At 36.2% G+C, this 19,670-nt stretch overlaps 1 protein-coding gene across 1 annotated transcript in view; it reads left to right on the top strand.

The window, feature by feature from the left end:
• The window catches only part of CMPK1 (cytidine/uridine monophosphate kinase 1), a 33,125-nt gene extending 14,119 nt beyond the window's left edge, over positions 1 to 19,006 (top strand). The window contains exons 2-6 of the mRNA XM_081087093.1: positions 12,700 to 12,846; positions 14,523 to 14,675; positions 15,935 to 16,011; positions 16,265 to 16,361; positions 17,699 to 19,006. Coding sequence (XP_080943219.1) covers positions 12,700 to 12,846; positions 14,523 to 14,675; positions 15,935 to 16,011; positions 16,265 to 16,361; positions 17,699 to 17,740 — 516 coding nt within the window. The 3' untranslated portion in view covers positions 17,741 to 19,006. The remainder of the gene's footprint in view (positions 1 to 12,699; positions 12,847 to 14,522; positions 14,676 to 15,934; positions 16,012 to 16,264; positions 16,362 to 17,698) is intronic.
• Positions 19,007 to 19,670: the final 664 nt, after the last annotated feature.

Raw genomic sequence — 19,670 nt, 5'->3', positions numbered from 1 at the left:
GACTAATGATGTTGAGCAACTTTCCTGTACTTACTAATCATTTGTATGTCTTCTTTGGAGAAATGTCTAATTGGATCCTTTGTCCTTGCACCCCCCTGACCCTGAACATTGTATTTTAAAAGTTGTCTTTGCCCATTTTTTTAAAAAAATATATTTTATTGATTTTTTACAGAGAAGAAGGGAGAGGGATAGAAAGTTAGAAACATCGATGAGAGAGATCAACCAGCTGCCTCCTGCACACCCCGCACTGGGGATGTGCCTGCAAACAAGGTACATGCCCTTGACCGGAATCGAACCTGGGACCCTTGAGTCCGCAGGCCGACGCTCTATCCACTGAGCCAAACCGGTTCGGCTTTGCCCATTTTTTATTGAGTTATTTATATTTTTATTATTGTTGTAAAATTGTTTATATAATTTAGCTAGAAGTCCCTTATTCAGATATGATTTACAAATATTTTCTCCCATCTTTTAATTTTCTTGGTAGTGTCCTTGAGAGCACTGAAGTTTTAAATTTTGATAAGGCCTTACATCTTGTGTATTAATTAGGACATAGTATACTTTTAGCCTGTGCCAAATCAGCGCCAAAGGAATCCCCAGTTTGGGGTGTGGTGAAAAAGCTCAAATCAGTGCAGACAGCTCAGTTGTGATACAGCACAAATGTGAGAACAGCTAGGCTGTGAAACAGCTCATAGTATTACAGCATAATTATGAAGCAGAACAGCTGAGGGACCAGTACTGCTGTGAGACAGCCCTGGGGCCTGCCCCCTTTCTAGTTAGATTGCTCTGTTCTGCTCTGGCATACATCTTTGGGGAAACACAATCTTCTGTCTTTGGTGGAAAGGAAAAGTAGCTTTCCCAGCCAGAGGGGAGCTGATTGGTATGTCCTCATGCAAATGAGGACTCAAATCCTCCCAGTTTGATTAGTTGGTGAAGATGCTCAGATGGCAGAAACAGTGCAGGAAGGCAATTCAGTTGAAGGAGCGCAGAAGGAGGTGGGTGGCTTAGTGCAGGCTTCTCCCTGAAGTAGGGTTTGTGTAGAAATGACTGCAAGGCTCTGGTTTTTGGTGTGTTTTTTTGTTTTTTAACCCAGTTAGACATCAGGAGCCCTTCATAGTAGGTATCTTCATTCTCAGGGTCCACACTTTCTATTGCCTATGGTGCAGAGATCAAAAGACTGATAAGTGAGTCCACAACTACAAAAGAGGTTTGTAAGTGTCTATGTTATACCTGGGACTAAGAGCTGGGACTGGAAAGAGAAGGGATAGTGGTAGATGGAAAGGAAGAGTGTAAAAGGTTCTTATTCTTCCTTGACTGATTCCAGAGCAAATTGGATTTAAGTTAAATCAGACTAGTGGGGTGGGAGAAGTTGCCTATTTTGCAGAATGGTATCCAGCATTTTTCCTGTTGTATAGTTATGGCAGAGAAAATTTTTTTCCATATAATTTTCCCATAAACTTAGCACTTTTTAGGACATTTTCCTTACATGAAAGATAGGCTCTAATCAAGAATCAGGAGTCCCTTATAGTATTCTGCTCTACATTATATAGATGGGTGCAGTTATCTATGGTCAACATTAAATCCCAGGTTGGGCTAAGATTTGATGCCATCAAAAATGTATCTTCTTAGAAATTAAGCAAAATGCATTCATAAATGTCTTCAGCCCCTTTCTCCCAGACATGATGTGCCAAACTCAATAGCCAGGTCTTTTAATATCTGTGAAAATAGTTGCAAAGTTGAAGTGTGTACTCTGTTTTCTAGCTTCTGGGTAGACTTCATTTACTAAGCCAGTCAGTTCTTTCAAGAGTGCATCCATTTAGGTATAGATCTGCAGCTCACTGGAAAGCATGTTCCCACTGGAGAACGTGTCCATGCAGTAGTAGCACCAGGTGTTGGTGGTGAAGACACGCAGCAGCAGCAATGGGCATGTCTTCTCCCCATCCATAGGCCTCTCCAGCTCCTTCTTAATTTTCTCTTGGGTGACACATGCGACTTCTAATATGTACTACCTTTTAAAGCCAAATAATGATTTTGCTCACACTTCTGTTAGCACAGGTTGGTAGACTATAAATGAAGATATTCTTTGTTGTCTAGCAAGAGTAATTTTCTCTAAAATGTTAATTGAGAGAGGTTGCTTGACACAATAAAGTTCTGAAAGTGCTCCAAGGGTTTATTCTGGAGACTAGAAGTAGTGTGGATATATTGTCTTAGCCATGGAAGTGTCATTTCCAGAACATCTTGCTTATAATTTCGAACTCTACTGACTGGAGTAGGGCTTCATTGAAATATGTTTTCTTTTAAATCTCTGCTGCTGTGCCTTTTAGATCCTCTCAACAGTGTGTCTCTAAATTTCCATCTGTTTCTAGGCTATAAAACTGGACTGTTTTCTATCTCCTATAACTGTTGACTTTATGCCCATGCAGTATGTTTTTGTGTTGCTATGTTATACTTTTGTTTCTCCTTTGTTTAAAGAATGGATCACTTTTCAGAGAAATTTTTATACAAACATTTAAATTGATTTTTGCTGCTATTCTCTGCAGTTACTTTGTTTTAGATTTTAAATAAGTTTTTGATTGTACAGGTACTGTTTCTCTTTTTTCTTGAAATTAGATGATGCTTTTTAAAAATCCTCATCTGAAAATGTTTTTATTGATTAAAAAAATTTTTTTTTTTTAGAGAGAAGGGGGGATAGAGAGAAACATCAATTGGTTGCCTCCCATATGCACCCCGACCAGGGATCGAACCTGCAACCTTTTGATGCATGGTACAATGCTCCAACCAACTGAGCCACCTGACCAAGGGCGATGATGCTGATTATATAGGAATTTTTTATCCTTAATGTGAGGCTACTTTGAATTTTATTCTGCTTTTCTCTTTGGATTTGATATTAATTTAAATGTTTATTGCTATTTAGAATAGGACTTTTTAAAAAATTAGGTATAATTGACTTGAATAGGATCTTTTAAAAGTATATTTTCTAATTAGTCATTCTTAGTTGTGAAAGCTATTGATCTGTTTGTTTATAAGAAGATAGAAAGCAAGGTGAGTTCTTGTTGGTTCTCATAAGGTTTTTAATGTACTCAAATACATTTGTGATGCCAATTTTTGGAGCCTCTGTGTTTGAGACTATTTACATAATGAATTGGATCTTTACATAGCATACTCTTATTTATTCTATGGTTATTCTTTGACATTACTCTTTTCTTGTATATGTTTCACTTGCTGTTGAGCCACTTAAGTGGTTCTGTTCCTTTATTGGTATGTAATTTGTAGTTTAGCCACTGGTTATTTTGGACTTTGCTCTAGGACAGTGATGGAGAACCTATGACACGCGTGTCAGAGGTAACACGTGAACTCATTTTTTTGGTTGATTTTTCTTTGTTAAATGGCATTTAAATATATAAAATAAATATCAAAAATATAACTCTTTGTTTTACTATGGTTGCAAATATCAAAAAATTTCTATATGTGACACGGCACCAGCGTTAAGTTAGGGTTTTTCAAAATGCTGACACGCCAAGCTCAAAAGGTTCACCATCACTGCTCTAGGACTAACCTGTATAAGTTTGACTCCTCCCTGACCTTTCTGAGTACTCTCACATTAGGTCTTGAATCTGTTAGCACAGAGCACATTTTTAGGAGTATGTTCTTCAGGAGATGCTTCTAGTTCTAACAGCTAATGATGATATTTACTATATAGTGTAGATATTATTTCTGGTAGTGTAGATATTTTTATTTTACAAATAAGAAACTGAGATCTAAGAAAGGTTAAGTAAATTTCCCAGTGTCACACTGGGTTGTGACAAAATGTAGTTATAAAACTTTATCTCTTAACTTCTAGTTCAGTGTTACAAGTATACCAGAGACCCGGATTCATGCACCGGTGGATCCCTCGGCCTGGCCTGTGGGGACTGGACCGAAACCAGCTCTCTGACATCTCCCGAGGGGTCCTGGATTGTGAGAGGGCGCAGGCCAGACCAAGGGACCCCACAGGTGAGCCTCTAGAATGCATATAAAATCTTTGGTTAATCTTTTCCCACCTTCCTCCTTCCCCCCTTACCTCTGAGATTCATCACTCTTGCATGTTTCCATGCCTGTGGTTTCTGCTCCTGCATTGAGCATCTGCCCCCTGGTGGTCAGTGCATGTCATAGCTACCAGTCAGCCAGTCGGACGGTCGCTTAGGCTTTTATATATATAGAAGATGACTTTATGGAAGGTTATGTTCTTGTGATCCTTGCTGAATTCTGTGTGTTTCTCTAAAAGCATTCCTGCATTCATTTGGTAACTTGGGCGATGCTCAAATGTCATGTTTGCACATATTATTGAATTCAGATTTTGGTGTTCTTAGCACATTTTTCTCAAGTGCTGATTTGTAATCCAAATAAATTCTAGTTCTCAAAGAGAACCTGAGCTATTAAAATGTTGTGGTTATTTTGTGATGAGGCTCTTTACAAATTACATTCCCAAGTAGTTATTTCTCTTAGGGTGATTTCTTTTGGTATTCCCTGGGTAAATGATACTCTCATTTTAATGTTATTTACCTTTTTAAAATAAGAATAAATGTACAGTAGGGCCTACTTAGTGTTTAAAAAAACCTCTTTTTCATAAGGTGAAAGCTCAAAGACTAGGGCTACAGCTGAGTGGTTTGATGTATGTCCTTCCAGTGTTCTCACAGTAACTAAATTAACTGAATTCCCAGCTCTTACACCACCTACAATATTTGGGTTGTAGTGATATGAGTGTATAGCTTGTAGGCTCTGCAGTGACTTTAAGTAAAAATTGATCATTTCTATCCCCTTCTGCTATAGGGAATGTAGTTCGATTAGGAAGGGCTGAGATAAATTAAAAGAAATAAAAATACTGGAAATGACCAACTGGAATGAAATTGGGAATGTGACCATTTCAATTCATAGTTGATTTTGGGGCCTTTTGGTATATACATCAGATACCAAATATCCTCAATTATCTGAGAAGCCTTCTGCAAAATGTTAGAGAGCTATCCAGGTCTACACAAATGAGGAAACAGCCTGTTTGGTGGCTTCTAACTCGTCCTTCATTTAAGTTTTATCTATTGTTCTATCTTCTTGCCACTGTCTCTGCAGAATCAACTTCTTCCTAGGAAGACAGTGCTGGTCAAGACTGAATTCCTTAGCAAAAGTTATGCATATGTGAAGAATTGCCTTAATTAATAATAGGGTTCAAGTCACTTTATATATGCAAATCCTAAGCATCCTTTGAGAATATAACATTTTACCTTCCCTGAAACAACACATTGCTTGGCATCTGATAGACAATAAATATTTATGGATTTAAAATAAGTTCCAAGTATTGCCTGAATTAAGGTTTTCTTATATGAAAAGGAAAACTTTGAGGAAAATGAAATAGTGCTGTAATCATCTGTAGTTGAATTGATTTATATCCTTCCTCATTTCTCTTTTACAGGATGTAAGCTTTTAAAATATCACTCTTTAATTAGAGGAAGAAGTATGCTTCATGTTAATCTGGAGTCTGTCTATTAAATCACCCAATTAAGCTTTTTGCTTAAGAAAAGATTTAGCTGGGTTTAAAACTTCCATAGTTTATATTAATATGTAGATTTGCAATTAAATAGGTATGGTCAAATGCAGTGCACACATTTGAAAATACAATGAGGGCAGACTAAAAATGAGATTGAAAATCTGCTAGCAATTTAAGTCAAATATTACACTTAAGTTTTTTCCCCACTGGATAGCCTTTTTTTTTTTTTTTTTAATGTTAGCCTTTCTCTAATGGTGATTATATGAAAAACCTCTTTCTAACCCTCTAAACAATTGATCAGTTTTAAGTACTATCTGTGTACACTTGCAGTCAAAGAAAAGTTCCCTAAGACTGGCAGATACTGTTCCAAGAAAGTCCTTACCAGACATTTCAGCTAGTGTACCCAGTAATTGGAAAAAGTTCTATTGGAAATGCCTTTGAAATAATGAGAGCCCTACACAAATTGTTGCTGGGTTGCTATAGGCTCTAAAGTTACTGTTTGCAACAAGTACCAGACTGGTGAGTCTGGATGGCTATGAATAGTACCTGCAGCATTTCCAGGTGTTCTTCTAAAAGTGCTTTGTTGATAGTACATAACCACAATTTAGATTTTAAGGTTCACCGATCTTATAGGGAATTCAAAGTAAACGTAGTCTTAAATGCTTCATAAACGTATCAACTATTTACAGGACATCCAATAATTGTAACTAAATCAGTTGTTTTACTTATTTTTAAAATTTATATGTAAAAAATTTTATTGAATTTATAAGGTGATGTTGGTTAATAAAATTACATTGGTTTGTGTTGTACAACTCTATAGTACATTGTCTGTATACTAGAGGCCTGGTGCATGAAATTCGGGTACGGTCCCTAGGCCTGGCCTGCGATCAGGGCCATCTTCCCTGGCTGCTGGCAGCCGGCCTCACCCCCCCCCCGCCACCACCCACCGCCAGTTCCTTGTTCGCCGTCAGGTGATCAAAGCCTGCCAGCTGAGGGGGGGAGGGTGAGGGAGGGACCAAGAGGTTGGCCATTTCTGTCCCCTGCTGCCCCCCCCCCCCCATTCCCTGTTCACCATCGGGCGATCGGAGCCTGCTGGCTGGGGGCAGCTCCTGCGTCTGCCCCTTGGTGGTCAATGCACGTCATAGTGACCAGTCGTTCCACCCACCATTTGGTCAATTTGCATATTACCCTTTTATTATATAGGATTGTATTGTATGTTCACCACCCCAAGTCAAGTTTCCTTTCATCACCATTTAGCCCCCCTTTACCCTCTTCTACTTCCCACCAACCCCCTTTTTCCCTGGTAATCACCATATTGTTGACTGTGTCTGTGAGTTTCTTTTCTTTGCTTAATCCCTTCATGTTTTTCACCCAGCCCCTCAAATCCTCTCCCTTCTGACAACTGTCAGTCTGTTCTCTGTATCCATGAGACTGTTTTCCATTTTGTTCATTAGATTCTACATATAAGTGAAATCATATGGTAATTATCTTTCTCTGACTGGCTTAATTCACTTAGCATAATACTCTTCAGGTCCATCCATGCTGTTGCAAAAGGTAAGATTTCCTTCTTTACGGCTGAGTCATATTCCACTGTGTAATCTATCACAGCTTTTTTTATCCACTCATCTACTGATGGGCACTTGGGCTGCTTCTAAATCTTGGCTATTGTATATAACACTGACATGAAAACAGGGGTGCATATATTCTTTCAAATTACTGTTTCGGGGTTTTTTTTTCAGATATATTCCCAGAAGTGGAATTACTGGGTGATAAGGCAGTTTCATTTTTAACTTCTTGAGGTAACTCCATACTGCTTTCCACAGTGGCTGCATCAGTCTGCATTACCACCAACAATGTACGAGGGCTCCCTTTTCTCCATCCTCAACAACACTTGTTTGTTGATTTATTGATGATAGCCATTCTGACAGGTATGAGCTGATATCTCATTGTGGTTTTAATTTGCATCTCTGTAATGATTAGTGACATTGAGCATCTTTGTATGTCTACTGATCATCTGTATGTCCTCTTTGGAGAAATGTCTATTCAGGGTCCTTCACCCATTTTTAAATTGGATTGTTTTTTTGGTGTTGAGTTTTATAAGTTCTTTATACATTTTGGATATTAACCCCTTATCAGATTGTCATTGGCAAATATGTTCTCCCTTTCAGTGGGTTGTCTTTTTTTTTTTTTTTAATCCTCACCCAAGGATATTTTTCCATTGATTTTTAGAGAGAGTGGAAGAGAAAGGAAAGACAGAGAGAAATATTGATGTGAGAGAAACACATCGATTGATTGCTTCCCCCATGCGCTCGACCAGGGCCCCAGCGGGGAGGAGTCTGCAACGATTCTTGGACCGAAATCAAACCCGGTACCCTTCAGTCCACAGGTCAACACTCTATCCACTGAGCCAAACCAGCTAGAGCTTTTGTGGTTCCATGTAAATTTTTTGTTCTAGTTCTGTGAAATAGCCATTAAATGTAACTTCATAGGAATTGCATTGAATCTATAGATTGCTTTACGTAGAATGGACATTTTAATGATATTACTTCTTCCTATCACACAGTATATGCTTCCACTTATTTGTATCTTCTTCAGTTTCCTTCTTCAGTGTCTTATAATTTTCTAAGTATAGGCCTTTTATATCCTTGGTTAAACTTATTCCTGGCTATTTTTTTTTAATGCAGTTGTAAATGGGCTTGTTTTCTTAGTTTCCCTTTCTGATAGTTCATTATTGGTTTATAAAAATGCAACTGATTTCTGGATATTTATTTTGTAATCTGAATTCATTTATCAGTTCTAGTAGTTTTTTCACATCTTTAGGTTTCTCTATATACAATATCATGCTATATATAAATATTGACAGTTTTTCTTCTTTCTTTCTGGTTTGTTTAAAAATATATTTGTATCTAATATATATTTCCTCTATGTAGTGCAAGGCTCAGTAGCAGTCCAGTGGATCTCTTCTTGCCTCCAAGGACTTGCCATTTACCTTGAACTCTTTATTTGTTGTTGTTTATTTTTGTTCACATAGAACCACATTAGCTAAATTTAGAAAGAGGGAAAGACAGGGTTAGAGTTAGTTAGGGTTTAGGGCTAGTAAGTGAGAGAAATTGATCAAGATGATTTGAGGTTTGATATCATTATTATCAACATTTGCCTAGTTGTAGTAATATAGAATGTCTGTTTGTCATATTGAGAACATAGGGATTTTTTTTCTCCCTCGAAATGTTAGTCTGTGATTCATAAAAGTTGAGTTGTTTTTTAACTTCTTAAAGAAGAAAATGAAAGTAAAACATAAAGACAGTTACTCTAAATGAATTGTTTATACATTTGTCACTAGAAAACTATTTTTAGTTGAATAGTAGTTTATGTCATGGTAGTTATTGTAGTTTATAGTTTTTATAACTTGCTGTGGTTTTGAATGTTGCTCTTAAGACTGTATTTAGTGACCACTAGGTTTTAATTGCTCGGAAATTTCAGAGAATGTAAAAATGTTTTGGTTAAGCCTAGGAAATACCCATTCTTGCTTCCTTTAAAATTGGCATCAGTGATTACTTAATGAAAGCAGAATACTTTGAAAACACGCTCTTTAAAGTATAGCTGTGACCGTCAAACCTTAGAGGGAAGATAGGGTGGGGTTAAGGGGGAGAGATCAACCAAAGGACTTGTATGCATGCATATAAGCCTAAACAATGGACACAGACAACAGGGTCGTGAGGGCATGATTGGGGGGGATGGGGAGGTAATGGGGGGATAAGGACACATATGTACCTTAATCAATAAAGAAATTTTTAAAAAATGTCATCCCACTGGAAAAAAAGGTATAGCTATTACTAAAATACTATAATAACTAATATGTAAGTAATAGCTGCTTTTTTTGTTATAGCAACTCTGTGGTAAGAGGAAAACTGCAAAATCCTTAAGAAAAATAGAGTATAAAAAAATCACTAATAAATGGAAGATTTTTAAACAGTGGAATGTGGATGAGAAATAGAAAGACACATGTAGGTTTGACATGGTTATATTTATTTAAATTCCTTGTTTCCTAGGACTTTGCAGATTAGGTTGTTTTCTCTCTTTTGACAGACTAATTTATTTTTTTTAAATTCCATTTGTATACCTCTACAGTTTGTAGCTGGTTTCTCTTTTAAAAATGGTATGCAAAACCCATTTTAATGAAACATAAAGCTTACAGATTTGAGTTCTGCAATGTCAGGAAACAAACAGTGTATGTACTAATTTCTAAATCACTAGCTGGGCTTCTAAATGTTCGTGTTTTTCATATAGCAGAGGCAGTCCATAAAGAGCAATTGTATTGCTGGTGTTTCACTGAACATTTGCATTGTTTAGTACTGTTTGTCTCTGCATTATTCAACATTACCATATGCTGTAATCTCTAGACCAGCTGAGAGCAACCAGTAAGCATAGACTTCCAAGCAGGAGCCAAAGTAAGCAGTGGGGAATGAAGCTGCTCTAAAATTTTGTTGACAGTATATGCAAAATACCTTTTGAAAATTGTACATAATAAATGGGAAAGTATGTCACACTTCATTTTTTATAAAGTCCTTTCTACACCCATCTTTCAAAAGTTTGCTTATACTTGGTGATCAAAGTAGGCATTTAAAATGGTGTGGTGTGGAAATAATTTTAAAATAACAGTTTAAATAATTAAACACTTTCATATTTCATTTTTCTGTAAATGTTAGAAATTTTTAAAAAGCCTATTACAACAACTAAATACACGTTTGGTCATTTCTTCTAATGGAAGGAGCTATATGACTAAGAGACATGAACTATACTATGATTGTTTATTCTGACCAAACTTTATGCCAAATTTTAGTCAGCAAATAAACTATTTAGTATTTGCTGTCTACCTAACTGTTAACTTACATTAATAAGCAAGGACAAGTTTGCCAACAATTTTTGGAAATAGAAAAGGGGTAAAGAACATGGCTCCTGCAATCCAAAAAAAAAGAAAAAGAAGAAAAACTCACCATAGCCTGGGTAATTGAAAGAGTTCGTTTTGGTAAAATGTGCAATTGAAATACTACTTTGAAAGGAGGGTGGGAGTATGGGCTGCCTCAGATATTAATGTTGAAATGAAAGATGAGATTTAAGCCCAGCCAAGATGGCTTAGTGGCTGAGCATTGACCTATGAATCAGTTCACGGTTCGATCCCCGTCAGGGCACATATCCGTTGTGGGTTCGGTCTCCTGTGTGGGGCATGCAGGAGGCAGGTGATCAATGATTCTCTCTCATCATTGATGTTTCTATCTCTTTCTCCCCCTCTTCCTTCCTATCTGAAATCAATAAAAATATATTTAAAAAAGATAAGATTTAAGTTATCAACTATTTATTGTTCACTTATTATGGGTAAGATAAAACCCACTTAGGGAGTCTTAAGAATTTAGGATGATATGATTGTTGTAACTGAACATTGAATGTAGTTCTGAGTGTCGTCATATTTGGGAGTAAACCAATCCCCAGAAGGAAAGTAGGGGAGGGCGGGGGTAAGGGGAAGAGATCAACTGAAGGACTTGTATACATGTATATAAGCCAGACCAATGGACATGGACAACAGAGGGATGGGAGCATGAGTTTGTGTGTGGGGGGGAGGTTGGGGGTTAATGGGGGGGATGTGGACACATTTGTAATACCTTAACTAATAAAAAAAAAAATCTAAAAAAAAAAATAGATTTTACGGTTCTTTTGATTTAATCAGAGGGAATGTGCAAGTTCAGTAGAGAAAGCTTTTCAGTATTATTTCTTAGATCTATATTGTTTTCTCATTCTGACCTTGGGGAAATGGCAGAACAACACCATAGCATTGTATATGACTTAGCTCAACTACCCTATAATGTGACCTATGACCTGATACATTATTTGTAAGTCCTTAATAATAATGATAATCACAGTCATGAAACTATACTTACTGACCTTTCATAAGATACTCATATCTATCATCTCACTTAAACACCTTGATTAGTGTTTCTATCAAAACCATTACACTGACTATATATACACATATTATAACATAAACATTTTTATATATATAATTGATGGCTTTTATCCCCTACTATGTGTTAGGCTCTCTGGTATGCGATTTCCATATATTATCTCATTTACTCATTCCACTAACATATAAAATAGGTAACTGTATTTCCCTATTAATGAGACCTCACTAGAGATTTAGGAAATGGACATTTGAGAGTAGTTAGCTGGCTCGTTGGTCTAGGGGTATGATTCTCGGTTTGGGTCCGAGAGTAGTAAGGAATATGCTGGTCTAGGTGGAAAGACAGTGATACTCTAAGATGCTTTTTGATGTGACCAGAGTGGCCAGGAAAGCTGATTTTGTGTAGGACTTATACTGTTTACTGAGAAAGGGAATAAAACAGAAAAATGGAGATTGTGTAAATGCTGATGAGTTCACTTTAGACATGTTGAGCTTAAGGAAGGGAAGCAGATTTTATAGAATGTGGGTTTTAAACAATGGAATTTGTTTTTCATATAGCAGAGGCAATCCATAAAGAGCAATTATATTGTTGGTGTGTCACTGAACATTTGCATTGCTTTATAAAAAACACAGCCAAGATTTTTGTTTTGTTTTTTGCCTTGAATCTTATGGATACTTGTTAGGCATTTTTTTTGAAGGTTAATAACATTTCAACATTGATTGTTGATAGTGTTTGTGAAGAAATATAATGAGGTGTTAATGTCTTGAGTAATTAGATAAATTTTGGGAGGATTTCATGGTTTGTGACCTTTATAGCTACCATGCCCTATGTAGGTAAAATAAATAAATGTATATGTCTAAAATGTGTTTTTATTAATTTCAAAGAGAGGAAGGGAGAGGGGGAGAGAGATAGAAACATCAATGAGAAGAGTCATCATTTTGCTGCAATCCAGGCATGTTCCCGACTGGGAATTGAACTGTGACCTCCTGGTTCATGGGTTGATGTTCAGCCACTACTCTGCACTGGCTGAGTGGTAAAGTATATTTTTAAGCAAACTGAGAGATCGCATGAAATCTCTCTTAAAATATTAAATTATTTAATATACAAGCCAAACTTCTTTTTTGTAAGAAAAGAAATAGAGTATAGAAATTAAAACGAAGGGAAAAAAACAATAGTTCCATTAGGTTGAATGTATTCTGATTTTTTTTCCCTATGTGTTGTTTCTTTCAGAAATATGGCTATACACACCTTTCTGCAGGAGAACTTCTTCGTGATGAAAGGAAAAACCCAGATTCACAGTATGGTGAACTCATTGAAAAGTACATTAAAGATGGAAAGATTGTGCCAGTTGAGATAACCATCAGTTTGTTAAAGAGGGTAAGGAATGTGAATGCCAACCAATTTCAATAAGCAAGGAAATGATAAGTTAAATCTGCCTTTTCTTTGAGTAATGAAAATATTTGAACTTTGTTGTTGAACTTCGTTGTTGTTAATCCTCACCTGAGAATATTTTTCCCCATTTACTTTTAGAGAGAGTGGAAGGGAGGGAGGAAGGGAGAAGAGAGAGAAACATCACTGTGAGAGAGACACATAGATTGACTGCCTCCCACATGTGCCCTTCTTGGGTAAAGCTTCTGAATGTCCCAGATAGTTAGTGCTTGCTTCTTTGTTTTATCATAGCATCCTTTTATACCTCATCATAGAACTTAGAACATTTAATTACATTTTATGATCCACTGGACTTTGAGCTCCCCAGGGGCCATGACCTTGCTTTTCATGTTCCCTGATAGTTGGCCTCAGATGTGTGTTGAGTGAGTAGAATATGGATGTACCTCTTCTCATATCTTCCACTACCATAATTGGGGTAGAAATGCTATAGTAGAAGTCCAAAAGAATTGTGTAGAAGTGTTGTGAATATTGGAGTAGCTAGATGTTGGGATAAAGCCAACACTCAGATAAAGGAATCAGGGGTCTTGACAGTGTGAGCACTTATGGGACTAGATATTGGTTTGCTTTGGAAAAGAGGCTCCTCGGGAGTTTGACCAAATCATGCATCTGAGCTTATTAGCCCGTGGGGATTAGTAGTGGTAAGGATTTGGAGATCAGAGATCTGCATCTCCCATTCACATAGCCACATTCTCCTACCTAAATTCAGACTTTGGAAGAGGATGGTGAGGTGTTCTGCTGTCTCTCTGAATGTATTGTTTTCTTTGCTACCTGTGTTTCGGGGTAGCCAGTGACATTTAGGTTTAATTAGCTGCAGTTTAAAAAGAGAGAGATTATTAACTCCTATACTAATCATTAATTCTAGCAGTCTCTTTATATTTTCCCAAGTATTTTTGCAATTGGACTTGAATTATTGCAGAGAATCTGAGTGCCTTTAGATGCAGCATACTTCTCACCACAGCAAGATGATTTGGGAAGGGGAGGGGGAGGGCTGGCTTGGGTCTCTAGTGGCCCAAGCAAAGATATTGATTAATACTTATATTTCTCTTTATGCTGTGAATGTGTATGTGAAAGTAATACATGCGTACTGTAGAACATTTGGAAACTGCCCACAAATTGTATGTGAATGTGCATAAAATGGGGGAAGGATACATACCCATAATTCCACTAGTTCGAGGCAACCATGTTACTGGTAATACTAATTGGATCATTTTCTTTTAAAAAATATATTTCTATTGATTTTTCTAGAGAGAAAGGAAGTGAGACAGAGAAAGAAGGAGAGAGAGAGAGAGAGAGAGGGAGAGAGATTGATTCATGTGAGAGGGAAACATCAGTTGGCTGCCTCCTGCACATCCCCATACTGAGGATCGAGCCCGCAACCTGGGCATGTGCCCTGACCTGGAATCAGCCCAGCGACCTTCTGGTGCATGGCATGACCAGCTGAGCCACACTAGCCAGGGCAGATCATTTTCTTTAAGTCTTTTTTTTGTCCATGCATCCTTCATGCTTTACTTCTGATTTAAGGAATAATAAAAGAAACACCAATATATCCACTACCCTCCTTAAGAAATTGTTAATGTAGTATTGACCCTAAATCTTCCTTTTAGGAAATGGATCAGATAATGGCTGCCAATGCTCAGAAGAATAAATTCTTGATTGATGGGTTTCCAAGAAATGAAGACAACCTTCAAGGTTGGAATAAGACCATGGATGGGAAGGCAGATGTATCTTTCGTCCTGTTTTTTGATTGTGATAATGAGGTAATGAACATCTTCATCTGCCCACATGGGCTTTAAACAACTTGATTCATTGATTAAAGAAATGCAGTCACTCTTTACTTATATTCCATTTTATATTGGCAGCAATATTTTTTTGAATTGGAACATTGGATGGACAGAATAGCACTGTCTTGCTCTTGGAGTATTAAACACTTTTTGGCATCAGCAATCTTGTGGACCTAAACTTTGCTTTATTTTGAAAATAATAAGAATTTTCTTTGCTTTGTTTTTAAGTAAAACTTGACTTGTATAATAATGTTAGGTAATGAAGCTGCCCTGTTACTTCTGAGGTATGCACTATTAGAGAGTGTATCTTGCCTTGGGATGGTTGTTTATTGGAAAATAAGCACATATTTCTGGGAATTTGGGAAAACTTTCTATTTTAAGGCAACAGTTAAGATAGCCTGATTTGTGTTCATAGTGTAAAATGATCTTGAAAAAAAGCAGGAAAGCGTTCTTTTTCTTTCTGGCACTTCCAATAGCATACTTAGACATACCTTTGACTAACTGAGTTAATTTCTTGGACTCATTTAATTAAAAGGCCTTTCACACCTGTAAACTTCATTAAATTATTGTCAACAGCCTGAAAGAATAAGAATCTGAAGTTCTGCTTTAAAGGAAGTTGACTGGTTGAATTGCAAATGTGCCTCTGGTGGAGGGACTTGCTGAAGCCTTTGAGTTGTTTTAAAATGTAACTCTCTTCTTCCAACCCCCAAAAATATGTTTTCACTTATTCTTCAAAGTTAACTTTAGAATGTTACCACAGCTTTATAACTAAGGAATGTTTATTCATGATTAACAAGGGGTACTTTATTCAAATGCAAATATGTTGATTCTTCAATATTTGGATATTTATGGAATTACTGAAAAGTAAGCAAAAATAGAACAAAGTCAAAGGCATGTAATTCATACCTAATAAGTTAATAATGTATCCTAGATGGACCCATACACACATAGATCTTCTTTTTATTGCGGTTTGAAAAAAAATACACAGGAAAAACTGAGTCATGAATGAATTCGTATTATGCTCTGTACTTACTTAATCTAGTTTATATAAATTGAACCACATGTTTAAATTTAAGAGGACTTTACATGTTGATTAATGAATTAGATACATTCAGGTTTTTTTAATGCAGGTTTTTTTAAAACTCTTCAAACTTTATTCTCTTTTCAGGTTAAAAGATTGACAAATTCATATCTTTCTTTTTTTATAATAACTTTGTATTTATTTTTCTTTTTAGATCTGTATTGAACGATGTCTTGAGAGGGGAAAGAGTAGTGGTAGGAGTGACGACAACAGGGAGAGCTTGGAAAAGAGGTACTTTGCAGTTTTTATACAATAAGCCACCTCAGTCTCAGTTTGGAACTTGAATAGCAGGTTAAATACTTGCCTCATTTTGGTCCAGAAAAAGATAATGTCATGCTTAACTATGTGAATTGGCTTATCTAAGAAGATGCTAAGGGAGTCAGTTGGGTCAAATCCAGTGTTCTCTGAGCTATCCTATAACATGGAGGAGAACGGATGAATACTTAGATAGAGCCTTGCAATATTTGCCTTTTTTTTCCCCCAGAATTCAAACCTATCTTCAGTCAACAAAGCCAGTTATTGACTTATATGAAGAAATGGGAAAAGTCAAGAAAATAGATGCTTCTAAATCTGTTGATGAAGTGAGTATCCCTATCCTCCCTTAAAAAGAAAAAAGTCAAGTAAAAATGTGATGGAGGGCATAGGCAGGAGAAAAAAAATAGTATGACAGAACAGTTTGCTTTTCAAGACACTGGAGATTAAATGAAAAATTAGGCTTTTTCTCCTTTTTGAATAGAGTCTAAAATGGGTTTTACAACTTCAGACTTGTCTTCATAGAAGTGGGTGGTTTATTAATTCCAAACCTCATTTCTCAAACACTGGAAAATTGGCATTTGAGACTATGCTTTGGACCATGAGCATTAAAAAAAAATTCATAATATGAATTGCAGGTTATCTAGCTCAGGAGCCCGAGGCTGCTTCATTTCTTCTGGCACAGAGCACAGATCTCCAGGGGGCGGCAGGAGTGGGGGAAAGTGGGGATAAATGTTAATGGCCAGAGACTTGAGTTGGGGTGGTAAGTGCACAATGCAGTGTGCAGATGATGTGTTGTAGAATTGTGCACCTAAACCTGTATAATTTTGATAACCCGTGTCACCCCAGTAAATTCAATGAAAAGGAAAATAAAAATAAAAACACGTAGCTCCAGAGGTGCACGGTGTCCGTGGCTCAGCACTGCTCTCTTCCTTTATAAGTCAGCTGTCTTCTCTCAACTGTGGTTCAGAAGCTCTCAGTGCCCAGCAGCTATTTCTAGTGCTTTTTAATTCACCCAGTCATCCCCTGATTTCCTGAGTCTTCTTCCTCTGGACCTTCCTTTGTTATTGTATAGTCATTTTTGCTTTTTTTTTTTTTTTTATCTATTGCCACTTTGTATAGTGGTGAGGTAATATATCAGAAAACTTTAGTGTTTTAGAATCAGAACTAGGAAGATAAGCCACTTCCATTTTATCAGTTTTTGGTAGCCGATGAAGAAGTTTTATTCCTAAAATTGAATGCAACATGTTCATAATTTTATATGTATTTTTAAAATATATTTTTATTGATTTCAGAGAGAGGAAGGGCAGGGGAGAGAGAGAGAGACATCAATGATGAGAGAGAATCATCAACCAGCTGCCTCCTGCACACCCCACACTGGGGATCGAGCCCGCAACCCAGGCACATGCCCTGACCGGGAATCGAACCCAGGACCCTTCAGTCTGCAGGCTGATGCTCTATCCACTGAGCCAAACTGGCCAGGGCTTATATGTATTATTTATGATATTATATTACTGTCAAAAGTAAAATAAATAAAACTAAGAAATCATAATGTGTTTTTTAATTATCTACTTTGGAAATTAACATAAAATCGATATACTTCTAAGCCACATGGTATTTTAACAATATCTGCTTTTAAAATTATTACTATCTTTTTCCTTTACAGGTTTTTGATGAAGTTGTGAAGATTTTTGACAAAGAAGGCTAACTAAACCTGAAAGCATCCTTGAAATCATGCTTGAATATTGCTTTGATAGCTGCTATCACAATCCCTTTTTAAGGCAATTTTAATCTTTCATAATTACATCACAATTAGTGGCCAGAAAGTATATAGTAAGACAAATTAAATTTTTTATCTTCATTTTTTTTTTTTTTTTTTTGTCACAGGAATAGACAGTGAATTCGGGTCTAACTTTGTCTTAGCTATGGTGCTCACAAAACAAGGAAGGGCATTAGCTAGTTCTTTGTTTTTATTCGATAAGGATATCCCTTTTATAGTTTGTGCCTTCTGTGAGCAAAACTTTTTAGTATGCATATATCCCTTTAGTGATTACGACGTGTCAGGATTAGGGATTCCTCACTTCCTCTTTTTCTTGCAGGTTTTAAATTTCCAACCTGTTAAGTGAATTTGTGGACCAAATTCCAAAGGAACTTTTTGTGTAGTTAGTTCTTGCACAATGTGTTTGGTAAACTCATAAGATGAATTGCTAGAAGTGTTTTAGTATTTATCCAATAACTGACTATATCCTATAAAAAGGTAAGAAAACTTAGCTATGTTTTAGTTTTAATACAATTTGTACAAAGTTGTATGACATGGCATAGTCTGCTTACAGGGATTGGGATGAGCGCACTGGGGGTTCAGAGCCTGGCAGAATTGTCAGCTTTATTCTGACATAAATCTGAGGATAAGGGGCAAGGGTCATATCTAATGACATGTGTTCCTTATGCTCTATTGTATAGTGTTATTAATGATTAAATTGATCTCAACAAAATTCCTAGCAGTGAAACCTTGAAATGCATGTACTAGATTTATGGTAAAATGGTCTGGGGTTTTTTTTTTTTTGGTTTGTTTTCTAGACTAAATTTAAGGTTAGTATAAAGTAGAAGAAATCTAATGATTAAATTTCCCATTTGTATTTTATTTCCTTGAATATTTTTTCATAGTTATTTGTTTAAGAAGATTTAAAAATCACTGCACTTTGGTCAGAAAAATAATAAATATATCTTATAAATGTTTGATTTCCTTCCTGGCTACTTTTATTCAGTAAATTATTTTTTGGCATATGTTGAAGCATGGAAAGGTACAGAATGAAAAAGAAGGCTGTAGAGTCCAAAGGAATTTTTCCTTAAATTTATTCTTCCTTTAAAAATCTCTGAGAAATTTATTTTCTCCATTCTTTTTTTCTGACATCACCAATGCAAAGTGGTATCAAGGTTCTTATTATGAGACTTATTAAAATGTTTCTGGTCTTCAGCACCTTTTTGACTTTGTATAATTAACGTAATTAAAATTTGACTTTGTATAATTGTTAATATAATTAAATTTTTATATTTAAAGCCATTGGGAATAGTGAGGACAATTTGTGTATATTCGTATACAGGGGTGGGCAAAAGTAGATTTAAAGTTCATATGGAAAAAGACATGCACATTATGATTATTACAACGGCTTTATTAACTGTTTCGTGTACTCACAACTGTAAACCTAGTTTTGTTCACCACCCGTCTTGTAATAGATTTATTTATTTCTATGTGTATTATGAAATTCACTTATTAATGATGAATTTGCAATATACTTGCCATTAAAACAACAAAGTTTCCATAAGTACTATAACATATAAGCCACCAAAATTTGTATTGACATCTTGGTTTCTTGGAGGAGGTTGTAATGAATTCTTATCTAGTGATTCCATATAGCCAGGACAGAGAGCTTTTATGGGTAATTTAATAAAATGGCTGTAGTATGAAGCAAGAGTGAAGACTTCAGGTTTTGAATGTGTTCCTCTTCACATAGTGAAGAAACCTATCAGATGGGGATCTAAATATTTATATTGGTGTTGTGAAAGCAACCTTAAACGTGCGGGTTTTAAGGAGACTGCTGAGACTAGGTGCTTTGCTTCCTTTCATCAAATATCTTTCT

This window comes from Myotis nattereri, assembly GCF_964212035.1.
Source record: "Myotis nattereri genome assembly, chromosome: 3".
Lineage (NCBI taxonomy): Eukaryota > Metazoa > Chordata > Mammalia > Chiroptera > Vespertilionidae > Myotis > Myotis nattereri.
This window is presented reverse-complemented; position numbering and strand designations above follow the sequence as displayed.